The 14,480-nt window shown below is 28.1% G+C and overlaps 1 protein-coding gene across 2 annotated transcripts; it reads left to right on the top strand.

Moving 5' to 3' along the window:
* The first annotated feature begins 488 nt into the window (after positions 1-488).
* On the top strand, positions 489-14,131 carry LOC107163322 (G protein-coupled receptor Mth2-like). Of its 2 annotated transcripts, none has more exons than XM_089227828.1 (6): positions 489-1,037; positions 4,597-5,086; positions 7,159-7,237; positions 11,418-11,596; positions 12,483-12,648; positions 12,827-14,131. In XM_089227828.1, exons 1-6 carry the CDS (start codon positions 720-722, stop codon positions 13,203-13,205), a joined length of 1,611 nt encoding a protein of 536 aa, XP_089083954.1. In that variant the 5' UTR covers positions 489-719; the 3' UTR covers positions 13,206-14,131. The 2 variants fall into 2 exon arrangements, with proteins under 2 accessions (XP_089083954.1, XP_015366176.2); XM_015510690.2 differs by having other exon boundaries at positions 495-1,037; positions 12,845-14,131.
* Positions 14,132-14,480: the final 349 nt, after the last annotated feature.

Here is a 14,480-nt window from a genome sequence, read left to right as displayed (position 1 = left end):
GATTATGTTTAATACTACGTAGTATATCATCAAATCCTTGTCCCTCATACGAAACTTTATTGTATCTTCACCACTGTTTTATAAATAATAATACTTAATAAAGATAATAATTGTACAAAAACAAATTCTCTCCGAATACGAGTGGTGGCGGGAAGAAGATAACGCGAAAATGTCACGACGTGGTGATGCCGCCGTTCGCAGTGGACGCGTCACACAGCCACACAGGAGATAAGTCAAATATTGGCGCTACGGGAATAGACTACGATGGACGAATACAATAATATGGAATATAATGTCTGATATACCGATATTGTATACAAATATTACGCAATCGTTGTTTTATACGTCGAGCCCGGACTGGCACGACATTATTATTATTAGGTATTTCTCAATAACATTATTATACTATTATACAAATGTATCGCTTTTTGTGGCTATCGTGGCGGAGGCACGTATCACGCAGATACGCGCGCCCGACTGTTTCCGTCCTCGGCGCGGCTCGCAGTCCGCACACCGAACGACCGAACTAGCGAACACTCAACAGGCGCACCAAACAGTCGCATCTCGCGCGTCACGACCGATCGACACGAAGTGTGCGCGGCCAAAGTTTATACTGTTTCGTCGTAATATTTATGTTCGTTTTCGTTTACCGACGACGACTGCTTCGTGTAATATTACCATAATCGTCCCGTCACATCGAAACATTCGAAACGCACGAGATGGGCCGATCGGGCCGTCCGCTGGCGTGGCTGCCGATGCTGCTACTGCTGGTGCCGGCCGCGGACTTTGCCGACGAACAGTGTCCGATGAACGTTTCCAGACCGGCGCCCGAAAATGCCTATCAGGTGAACGACGTACTGTGGGCCGGGAAACCGGAACAAGCGTATCCCCAGGCAGCGTACCGTCCGGTCCCGGGAGGCGGTTACGTCCTGTGCACGTGCGAAACTGGAGCGTGCATCCGCAAGTGCTGCGTGCCAAACTCGGTGTACGTGGAATCGAGATGTTCGCCATTCAACGGATCGCTCGACCAGTTCAAGGTAGGGGCACGGTAACCGGTTAAGGCCTTAATAATATTGTTATGTGAGACAACCGAATGAGATTTCTAATTATTTTGCCATCCGAAAATTTGTTGGTTGTTGTTGTCTTGTTCGTGTTGTTTTTTACGCTCGAGTTATTTATATAGTAAATAATATTTTCCGTAAAACATCTGTTGTTGTCCCATCCGTATAATATCCTAAACGGCTAAACAGTGAACGCAGCGAGTTTACACTAAACACGATTCATGATTCCATAGTTTACAATTTCATATGTTTGTTGATCCCGGTGCTAATATTAAAGATGGCTCTATATGTATAACAGCGTATGTATCTTCGGTATCGGTGTGTAAATATAAAATGGTTAGTCCCGTTAGATATTTTGTCGAACGAATTGAGATGGGTTCTGAACCAAAACTGAAATACCTACTGAATGATCCAACTCTCCAACTAGCCGACACTAGCACTGTCCGTCTACTAAAGAGTGCACATCTCTTGCTAAACCAACGGATTGCTATAAAAATATAATATTTAGAACGTTCTATTTGTACGTGACTTAAATTTTCAAAACCGAAATTCATTACTTCCGAATAAGTTCAAACGATCGAATGATCCTCGGCGAAGTAGTGTAGCCGTTTAGGAAGTTCCAACAGAAAGTCGAATGGCTATCGAACAAGCGGGAAAACCCGTTATTAGTCCGGTTTTGTTGTAAGAGAACAACAATACTGCTCTAGCGCAGCGCTGTCGATGTCTGTGGATATTATTTTTTTGTAACATATTTAAACATAATAATATTAAAATATATAGAAGTATTAATTATTGATGATATTAGACTGCCCTTCCCCTTCGCCACCGTTCGAATATAAACAAAACCAGTTTTGTCTCGGCATTCTACGTTTTGCTCATTCGATTATTTGCGTGTTTTTCCAGTCATATTTCATCCAATATTTATATAATTTGATTATAATGTATATTATTATTAACGTGATGTAGCCCACCATCGGCACCAACTAAAATATCACGAAAATCCATTCGTTTTGTAAATGTGGGAATCTCCAACAAAATAACGATACGTACAATACGTCATGTTCATTGAGACTAATTTTATAAATATATATTATAATCCGGCCGGTCTGCGGTCAAAATTGTTGCATTTCGTCTGTTCGATAAAAATTGGATTAAACCATATTTTGAAACCAATATGTTGTGGAGATATTAGTTATCGCATTTTCGTGCAAACCATTAGCGATAATAGGAATAATAACAAATCGTCATAACTATGCGTAATACCTAATCTCTTTTGACATTTTTGTTGAAGATTTTACGTAGGTGTGAAACCACATATATATTATATGTATATATATATTAAAGTCCAACGGTTTATATAACGAATACCTACTTAACATTATTTAATTTGCGAAATCTTAAAGTTATGTGTTTACAAGTATATTATAGTGTAAATGCACTGTACAATTTCTAAAAAATTTTAACCACTGACCTATAACGGGCTATATTGTACTGTGTACTGTATGACGTATGTCTGTATGGAAGGTTTGTAACGACATTGTCCCACATTAATATTTAATATGTGTTTTTCCTTTTTTTCATAATATCTATCTTGATAATATTTTACGCGTCAACACGCTGATATTTATAATAAACAACATCGTTTTAGCTCAGAAATGTATCCAAATGCCTACTAATTGTCAATTGATATAGCTGATTAAAAAATATATTGCATAACAATTTCATATCAAATCCAGTTTTAGAGACTATGAACAACGAATTAATATTAAAACTAAATACTCAATAATTGCGTATCATTTTGTCCTTGGTTTATTTGTATTTTCTAGAAAACATAATAAAAACAAATACTGAAATACCTTAATTAGGTGCAAACATTATATTATATATCTTTTTTTTTTTTTTTTTCTGTTTGAACCGACGACGCCGCGGGAACTGCTCTCGCATTGCTTCCGCGACGCAATATCTACATGTATTAATACACATGAATAATGATTATCAGTTATCACTAATAAAAAGACAAGGTTTATCAAAACATAAATTTTGGTCAGAATAGTTTTCGAATTACTTTTTCATCAAAGATATCTTGATTGTATGTGCATTATAATAGTAAACACATTTTGGAGGATCATCGCCCCAATAGTGTGTATAATTCTTCAATGCGTAGAATTAATAAACATTTAATTGTGTACCATAGTTTTGTTTATGATACATTTATACCTACCTTTGGCATAAACATGAAACATAATTATATAATTATACACAATAGTCATAACTCATAATTTATAAGTATAGTCTGAACTCTGAAGTAACAATATATATGCAAATTTAGTTTTTTTAATAGTTACGACTAGCTATATATGGGTGATAAGCAAAATGTGTTGCATGAGATTAACAAATATGGATTTTTAAATTATTTATGAGAAATAGCTAGATAGTTTAACGTTGTTAAAATAGAGAATGGACGTGCTGAACCGATGAATAATATTTAATAATATAGAAAATTTAAATGAATCATAAAGATCAACTAATCCATGTGTAAAATTAGTTTTACTAAATTGTTTGCGTACCTAATTATAGTAATTAAATATCTTTATATTCATTCACAACATTTTTTTTTCACGATTAATTGAACATTACGTAATCTTATTCAAAACTTAAACATTGATTAATATATTCATCAAACTAAATATTTAATTTATTTAAAATTACAAGTATAAATTATTGCTCACTACAAAATAGATTTTTGATAATCTAAACATAATAGAAAATAAAAACAATTTATTATTAGCTATCACCTTCAAAAGGTCCAAAAAATTAATTTTGTTAAATGTTTAAAAATGTATAATGTATTAATGTTTTTAGTTGATATGTGATAAAGATATCATTTAACATTATATTTACCATATCTTGACATTTTATAATCTATGTGTAATATACATATAGTATATTATACAATAATGTAGGCAAAAACTAAAGAATATACCTAGGTGCTTATAATATTATAATATAAAGTATAATAATAATAATGTATGTAAAACATAACAATAATATAAAAACATCTAGGTATACCTAACGCCTATTTTAATGCCACGTCTTGCCATTGTTCTCTACTTCTCTAGGTATATTATCATTTATTGTATCTTCCTAGTTCTCTATACTTGGACTACTGACTACTCATATGTTGTATCTAACTCAGGTCCAGATTCCAGATGTATACGGCCACGATTCCATGATCATTACAATAAAAGGGTTTTATTTCTATAGCTAGCATCTAGTTTCAGGTACAAATAAGTTATTTTTAGTCATTTTTCCTTCTGCGGCACTCCTGCAGACATGTCAATATGTCATGCACGCACATCCAACCCTTCATTTTTCAATTATTGCCACTATTTTCGGTTGAATATAACCTTTTGAGGTGAGTATGACACAATTGGTTCTGCAAAGATGTTTTTTTTACGTGTATACAAATTTTCAAATTAAATTTAAGAAGCTATATAATTTCTATATTTAAAAATTAATTTAGTTTATATTGTAGGTTCCAAAATTTGTAAATGAAAACGGGACGGTTGATACATATGAGACGGGCCTGTTTCATCTAGTCTATGGAAAACTGACGTGTGCTAGCAAATACCAGTTGCTTCCATCATTGAACAAAAATGATAATTTCCGTATAACCAAAATGGGGTGGTTACTGAATGAATCTGAAGCTATTATTGCGCCACCGGGTCAATTTTGTTTGGAGGCATTTGCCTCGCACAATTATCAAGTATTACCAGTTGTTTGTTCTCCGGAACAAATGGAAAACGAACAACTAGGCGGAAATATGTTTTATACGATCGGAATGTTTCTATCACTACCATTTTTGTTTTCAACGTTCCTCGTTTATGCTCTCATTAGAGAATTACGGAATTTACATGGAAAGTCTTTAATGTGCCACGTAGCAACTTTATTGGTGGCCTACACCAGTCTAATAACTGTTCAATTCATTACCAATAGTGTTATTCAAGAATGGTGCGTTTTTTTGGGTAAGTCAATTTTTTATTATACTTATAATTTATGGTCTATGACACACTTTTTACGAAATAAAAATTATATATGTATACCAACATATTTTCATATCAATGTAAACATTTTGAATTTTTAACCATAATAAGTATATCCATTAAATATGTATCCACCTATGTTCATTAATTTATTCATTAAAATTATTTTAAGCAACATAAACTGATTAAACTGCTATCTGCGAACACAATATACATCATTATTATCTAATAACATAACCCTCCTAAATCCAGTAAATACATACCTAACTATAATAATATTATACAATATAATAGTAGCACGCAAATAAGTAATAATAACTGTTACATGGTGTCATGGTGATAAAATAATATTCATACAATCATATAAATATGTACCTACCTACGTTGAACTGGATGGCTTTTTATGGTAGAAAATTCCACTTATAAAAAATATATTATTAGTTATATGAAATTCGCTAGCTCTTTGTATATATTTGTTGAAGTAAAAACTTGAGTGACTGATTTTAATATTTTAATTATTATAAAATGTATGTACAATAACGCTATGAACAATGAACTATACTCAAGCGTATATACCTATATAATAAAAGCATCATAAAAATTCGATTTATTTAAATAATATGTGGGTTCTTATATTATACAAAAATATATTTAAAAACATATGTAAAAATACCAGCTAATTAAATTTTAATCCTTAAAAATTCATTAAATGACAATAAATACCTATGAAATAATGTACACAAAATTAATTTAATAACTTGTATACTACTAATAGTTCTATATTATCAGTTTTAATTATGTAAATATAAATTATGCTACTATACACAGACACACAGTTATATATTTTATTCGGTACATTTTACAGTTTACATACATTAAATATAAGCATTGGTTATCAATCAATAACACTTTAATTAAACTCATTATCTTGATGAAAAATATATTTTTGAAAAAAATTAAGTTCGAAAATGAATTTGTTAATACCAATCAGACAGATGATAGTAACTTTCCAGGAATTTAAATATTAAGGCGTGAAAATGTTAAGGCTATTATAGTTATTTTAGTGTGAAAACAATACTTTAAAGCTCCATGTACTCCAAGGTCTTATACACAGCATACATAATAACTAACCGTTTAACAACAATTAGATGATTTTCAGTTTATTTTAAAAATTCACATAAATTGTTTATTTTATTTTAACGAATATAATATATTATATAGGTAATCAATAGATTTTTAACTTGTAAAAAATGATAATAATCAATTTTAGTTTCAAATATGTGATATTTTTTTCAAAAATACAGTTATTACCTATAAAATTACTAAAGCATAAACATTTATAGTTATTGAATTTATTAAAATATGCATTCATTATATCCATAATAACAAAAATTATTTTCATAAATGTGTAGTAAAAATTTTCATAAGCATTTATGTATGACATTTTGGTATTTGATTTTAAGTCTAAATAAATTACTCCCGAACGATGAAAATACAAAAAACAAAATATAATAAAAATCATAATGACTCTAATTAAAAATATATTATTTAACCAAAATTATGTATTAAAATTAAATTTAAGATTTACGAGGGGTATTTGATACCAGTAGGCAATAACTGATGATTTTTCAAGCTAAGTTGTTTACCACTGCAAATTATTTAGCTGATAATTTTTCTGAAAATCGACGTATGAAAACCAAAATTAGAAATATAAAGTGATGTGAATATAGAACATTTTAGTAATATATTAATCTATCAATTTTTAATGAATATAAGTTATATAAGTATCGAATCCAATACTACATATTTAATATTTTTGTAAAGCCATTTATAAAGAAAAGGTACTAGGAGAGGGATCTATTTAAAAAAAAATAGAAGTTTATATTACTACAATACGTCTTAATAGTAGTAAAACAAATCCCTATTATTTAAAATTCCAAGAATCAGAATTTAAACAAATTCATTACTAAAAAAAAAAATGTGATGAGCTGCTTGGTGATATCACTAATTTGTAAATAATATCAATGACATTTTGTGATTTTTCTTTGTTTCAGCGTATACTATTCAATTCTCTTTTTTGGCAAGTTTTTTCTGGCTTAATGTTATGTGTTTCGACTTATGGTGGACTTTCAGGTAAATAAAATAATGCATAGAAACCCAATGACCTATGTTGCCAAGAGTAAATTTTTTGTTACTAAAAAAATATATATATATTGTATAATGAGTGGTAGCCGGTAGGTACAGCTATTATACTGGTATAGTCGGTCTAAAATATTTCAGACTATACGGCGAAACAAGCTTCTCTTCGTATTTAAGTTATTTAGATGTTATAGGATAAATATTAGTTATGTAAATAAATCAGGTATCATACATTAATACATTTACGAATTAGTCGGTTATATGCTAAACCGCATTTGTAGAAAATGAAAGATGTAAAATATGTAATTAAATATTATTTATATAATATTATGTTATTGTGATTATTTTTCATTTAAATGATAGTTGTTTAATAAAATATGTATAATGTATTATTAGTTTAAATTTTTTTAATACACCGGAACGCATAATACGTAAAAATGTATTATGGAGGGTTTAGACCATTTTTAAAAGAAAATCGTCCCCTCCAATATGAGGTCCCAGATACGTGCCTGGAATTTAGTAGGAGATTTAATCAAGCTAAAAAAAATATCATTAAATTATAATGAATCAATACATTTATTTATGTTGTTAACTAACATGTTTATTATTATAATTTTTTTAAAGATTTTCTCGCTGTGCAGTCTTCCAATTTTTTAATGGTTTTTCTACTTCTGTAATGGGAATAGCTGAATTTTTTTTATTGAACCGCACTGCTTCTAAAATAGAAAAAAAAGTTTATAAATTCATTAAAAGGTTAGGTTATATTAGGGTTATTATGATATAATAATATTTAAAATCGTTTGAGGATGAATCGTTAGCGTTACGCTATTTCGAAAAAATTTAAAATTCAAACGCACTTAACATTTTTCCTATAATGAAGCTTCGAGTTTTATCTATAGCTATTTGAAGGAAAACTTATGGAAAACATATTGTTGTATTTTTAATTCTTAGTTATAAACACAAACAATTTTATGATTTTTCAACTTCAAAATTACTTGCAAATTTTCGCGTTTTCGACATATTTCGTAAAATTGAACTATAAACGCTTATAAAAAAAAATTGTGACTAACGATTTTTAATTTTTTTTAGCTACAATAATAACAACTTATAAGGAACCTTGTATTAAATTTTCAAGTTTTTTTGGTCGTCCAACATTTTTTTACCGACACTTCAAAAAAATTGAAAATTTCAGTGGTCTATAAATAACTCAAAAAAAGTCGAACATTTTTTAAAATTAAACTGTATTTAGATATCACTAGCATTAACATTTGGTGAAAATTTCAATTATTTACAGTGATTAGTTTTTGAATTACAACCATATAAAAATATCGATTTGGTCGTAAACTGGTTTTGCCTAAAAATTACCGTTTTTCTGTCATTTTTTTTTTTTTGTTTTTCTCGATTTTTTTGAAAACTGTTGGAAAATGGTTACTTTTAACCTCTATAATGCACCAAGGATATTCACTTTTACATCGGAAACCACCCCCAAAGTTTGAAATTGAAGCATTATTTCGAATAGTTATTATGCTGTACACAGACACAAAAAAAAACAAAAAAAAAAAAACACATCATTGTAAAATCAATACATTCATCACTTCGTTTAGAATCTAAAATTATATTATTGTATATACGGCATGATAGATAGTTACGTGTTTTAAATTATCCAATCTAAATAATGCATTAATAAAAATAAATCATAAATGGAAGTTTATGCGAGGAGGGGGAGATCCTAGGCCAGTTAAATATCTCAGTTAGATACTTACTTTAAATTAACTCATATTATTGTCTATTAAGTCTATAATTATGTTAAACATAGAACTTTAATTAAAATTCAATATTTTTATTATTTATTAAAAATGTTTACTTTCTTGATCGTAAATAATAAATTATGTAACTATAGGAACACACATTATTTCTTATTTTAATCATAATATAATGTTGGCAAGTGGCCAAAATTATAGAACCTTGGAAGTGGAAATCACGATGTATACTACCACTTGAGTACAGTTTTTAGATTTACGTCTTTACCTATATATTAGTGTTAATATTGTAATAATTACCTTTTATACAATTTGAATATAGATACTAATATATAATTTACAATTAATTTATTATTCGTACAATTATCATAAGATAACAATTATCTCTAGTTTATTGGAAATGGGAAAAAATGCTCTTTTTATTTTTGAAATGGTTCTTATAGTTTTTTATATATTTTAGCATATACTTAGTTAACCGTTTTTAAGTAATATAATAATGCAAATTGTACAAATTGTACAAATTACAATATTATAGTATGCAGTCTACAATAATATTATTATTTTCCCAATTATTTTTTATTGATTTTTACATAAAACATCAGCTGCTCGGGTCTTTAGTTTGACATTTATTTAAAATTAATTTTTGTGGTTTCACTGTGATATTGCGTGGATTAAATTAAGTTATATAATTGTATTTATTTTATAAATTGTATAATGTTGATGGTTATTGATTGTGTGTCTGGTCCTAGTGCTTCTCCGATCTGTTGTGAAATATGATGTTTTTTCTTGTGTCTTCGTATTTTTGACACTCGGTAATGATTAAATGTTTGACTATGTATCGTCCACTCCTCACGTTTCGCATATGGGTGGCTCTTTTTTTGTCATGACTCATGAGATGGTTGTGCGCGATGAATGTGTGTCTTATTCTAGCCGATTTAGTATAATTTCCTCTTTCCTCAAAATATTTAATTTAACTAATAACAGTTAACATATTTTTGATTTGATATGCATTATTTATAATTATTTCCATATATTAAAATGTTTTTATTTTATAATATGATTTATATGTAAGTGGACAAGTGGTTAATTTATATTATTCATTACCTGTAGCTAGATTCTATACAAATATAAAATTTGTTATAGTAATTTATTTAATATATTACATGATGTAAATAAATGTAATTTACATCCTACCCGACCATAAACCCAAAAAGATACTATACACAACCAGTTTCCTGACAACTCTCTTATAACAACAGTCAACAAGCGCATTATCTTTGAAAATTTTAAAATTACCTATCAGTGAAAACGTTGACTTCCGCACACAAACATTGAACAAAATACAACGTTCTTCTCCTCCTTGGCCATGGTCATCAAACTCAATATACAACTAACCATTCACTGCAAATACTACATTGACAGCACAATTATATCCACAACTTCTTTTTGGAAATAATAATGTTTCAACAATACTTCAATCTATTTACATTGTCACATCCATAAACTTCAATAGAGTACGCTTTCCTATTATCATAGTACAAGATAATCACGAATTTTCACTTCCACCCAGTACTAATATCTAAATAGCGGAAACTTATACTATTCTCGGTGCTATTTTTAGACTCCTTCACTATCCTATAGTGGCTCTCTGTGTGTTATAAAATCAAACACAAATCCCTAATCAAAAGATGAACTAGTGCAGCACATTCAAGAGCTGTTATCAACAATCACTAAAACAATTAATTTCACGTAGGTCCCTTCTCACGTCGAGATTCCTGGTAATGAATTAGCAAATAAAATTGTAAATGAAGCTATACACTTCTTCGTGGATATTCCCCTGTAAATAACTGTCCTATCCCATCCACTCCTATGCTTTATTTTCTCGATTAAAAGAAACCTTAACTTACTTTAAAAAAATAAACATATACAGAGTTGGTTCTATTTAACATAACTAATTAAATTAGTTGTTACGCATGGATTAAACAGAAAAAACAAACTGTGCGCCGACATCTTTTTAAAATTTTAATTTATATATATATATATCTATTATAAGATGTCTTAAAAATGTTAATTTGAATATAGAGAGAACACTGAAATTTAAATTGTTTATGAATAAAACGTAAAATAAAAGCATTTATATATATATATATTTTATAAATATATAAAAGCTTTACATTTTTTGATAAATAAAAACAACATTTATTGTTTAAACAAATTTTTTTTCGAAAATTTGATCAGTTTTTGATCATTTTTCTGAACTTGAAAAATAATAATTTTTTAATACTAAATATAATTATTAATGAAGTATAGACAATTAATAAATTGACAACAAAAAGTTACATTTTTAAAAATAATAAAATAAACAAGTAAAACACTTAAATAATTTGATTTATTTATATTATTTATTTTTTTAGCGGATTTAGACCACTAAGAGGAAATATACAAGAACATGAAGCGAAAAAGTTTATAATTTATTCCATATATGCATGGGGCTGTACTTCTTTTATTTCAATATTTACATTTGCCATGGAAGAATACTTACCGTTTGATACAATTCGTCCAGAATTCGGAATTAAGAGTTGCTGGTTTAAATGTGAGTACTTTTTATGAAAGTTATTTATATTTAAATCAAGCTGTAATTATTTACATAAGAATATAGTTGAAGTCATAATATTAATATTTTTTTACATTATTGATATTGTCAAAATAAAGACGAAATCCTATAGACAAAATACTTCTTTTTTGAGAATTTGGTTTTTAAGTAGGATTATTACCCAAATAGTTATTGTCACAAAAATGGTTTTAACAAATAATTGATAGACGCCTGCAGCGATCAAAGTATCTATTTAAATCTATATTTAATGTTGTGTCTATAGAATCAACTATCAAAATGTATGTTTTTAAAAGGTGGTTTGTTTGTCAGTCCGCTGTCCAAAATAATAGACGATGGGAAACATGATACATTATTAATAGTCTAGTTATTGCAATATTTATTGGCTAATACAATAGTATGCCTATAAGGCTATAAAATACTTAGGTACATAAATTATGGCTAACGCTAAAAAGAAAACTGGTTCAAGTTTATATTATGATGACTGTGATGACTGATGAGTAGTACTCAAAATGGACCAATGAAGTATTTTTGTCTTTAAATTTTTTATCATTTTCGAACTCATATTTAATTAATTCATAACCAACCCCAAATTCTATTAACATACGCTGGGTTCCTACGATTTATTTAAGTCTAAATAGAACATATTTGCATTTACTCATATAGAAAAAAATACACAGAAATACATGTAGCATAAAAAAATTCGCCCGCACTTCAAACACAGGTTAAAATAAAATTGAAATAAGTTATTCCCTTTATTGAATTATAAAATATTAAAATTATACAGAATTAAAATTGTATTAAAAAAAACATTTACCCAGACATTTTGTTATTTAATTATTTAATTATTTAATTATTTATATTTTAGCATATTCAGCCACACTGTTGTATTTTTATGGTCCTATTGGTATTCTATTATTTAGTAATCTTTTGATGTTTATACACACGGCAATTATGATTGTGAAACACATGAATGACGCTAGAGTACTCAGTGGATCTGAAAGCCAAAAGAATGTAGACCATGAAAAACAAAGGTAAATACTGAAAATTGTACAGACAAATTTGTGTAAGTTACACAGTGTAACTAATAGTTGGTAGTTACATACTCACGTTTTGCAATAGCAATAGAAATTATGATATTTGCTTAATAAATTTGATACACAAATAATTTGAGGTCATTAAATTAATTGAACAAATAATGTTTGAAATTAGAAATATATTGTATTTCAGATTCATGCTGTATTTGAAACTATTCATCGTCATGGGTGTCAATTGGTTAGCGGAAATTATATCATGGGCATCAGGTTCAGATGGCTCAGAATTAGTATGGTATGTCACAGATATCGGGAACTCATTGCAAGGAGTGTTGATTTTTTTAATTTTTGTATGCAAAAAACGTGTTTTAAATTTATTAAACAAAAAACTTTGTCCGCGTTTTCAACTATTTAAGGCATTTACCGCATCTACTAGAACCACCAATAGCACTATCTCTAGAACTAGTTCCAATGCCAAAAATAAAGATTCAGTTGAAATGTCCACTAATTGTAGAAAAACATCAACTAATAATCAATTACATGATTTTAAAGTTTAATTAAAATAAAATAGTTATAACTATTTGTAATATTTTATTTTATTTTATCAACAATTATATTAAACTTAAAACTGTATTATCACTACCATCATTATTTTAATTTATGTCTTTGACCACGATTTTTATTTTTATAAGAATTTAGTTTTTTTTTTTTAATACCATTTCATGTTAGTTCCAAAAGTATAGTCACATGTATAGCCATATAGGTACACTATTTATAAATAATTTCATGTTAGCTAGTATGCTTAGCATGTATAATTTTCATATTTTTATTAATAAACCTTAATGTATTTGTAATAGTATAGTAGGAGAATATTTATGATAGATATTAAACATAACGAATAACAACTTTTAAGATTAATAATAATTTTACTAGTCATATATTAATCAGAAACCTTACAAAACTTAATTTGCTAATGTACCTTCTACCTAGTATTAATTAATACTTATTGACTATTGTGTTTATATACTTCTCGATTTGTTTTAGTTACGATACCTAAATATTATAATAATTTATTGAATAGTTACTACTTATTTATTTATTGCACATAACAATGATTTAAATGTTTTTTATGTAAGATTTCTATATTTTAATAGATTATATTTAAACCAAGCAAACAGACGAGTAACTAGTGTACAAAAGATTTTTTAAGAGAATTTTTACCACAATACCCAACATACACACACACACACACACACACACACACAAACACATATGACGTATAATCATGGACAGATAGGCCTATTGATAAAATTTTAAAAAAGGTGTCAACGAGAAATTCCCAGCTTCCCAGTAAGCCTATCCACCCATCATGCGTATAATTTATTAAGTACTATCTATATTTTATAATAATGTAGTTTATAAAGTTGTATACATATATTTATTATAAAATCATGTAAATTAATAAATATACTTTAATGATAAATTATTTTAATTAATAAACATAAGAATAATTAAAATTTCACATAGAAAATTGAATAATATTATATATTAGCTCTAAATTCTAAGCAGTGGAGCTATGAATGTATTAATTTTATAATGATGTGTTTCTGGTCTGGTTCGGTTATCGTACGGATTTTATGTGGAAGAGGAAATTGATTGACCACCATAAACCTGGCAGTGAATAACTATAGTTAAATTATTTGTCATAGGGATTTGCATTTCGTATAAATATATAAACGTTTATATAATATAAAAGCATAGATAGGTAACATATAAAATATAATAAGTATAGAACTATAAGAATTAGGCACTAGGATAAGACAAGTTACTAA

This window comes from Diuraphis noxia, unplaced genomic scaffold, assembly GCF_037042655.1.
Source record: "Diuraphis noxia isolate RWA-SAM2 unplaced genomic scaffold, SU_Dnox_SAM2 contig0004, whole genome shotgun sequence".
Lineage (NCBI taxonomy): Eukaryota > Metazoa > Arthropoda > Insecta > Hemiptera > Aphididae > Diuraphis > Diuraphis noxia.
Note: the sequence above shows the minus strand (reverse complement) of the source record. Positions and strands in the feature narration are given on the sequence as shown.

Coding starts and splice junctions, on each gene's coding strand:
- LOC107163322 (XM_089227828.1), top strand. CDS start 720: ATGGGCCGATCGGGCCGTCCGCTGGCGTGGCTGCCGATGCTGCTACTG. Junction 1,038..4,596: donor GATCGCTCGACCAGTTCAAG/GTAGGGGCACGG, acceptor TTTATATTGTAG/GTTCCAAAATTTGTAAATGA. Junction 12,649..12,826: donor GTAGACCATGAAAAACAAAG/GTAAATACTGAA, acceptor GTTTGAAATTAG/AAATATATTGTATTTCAGAT.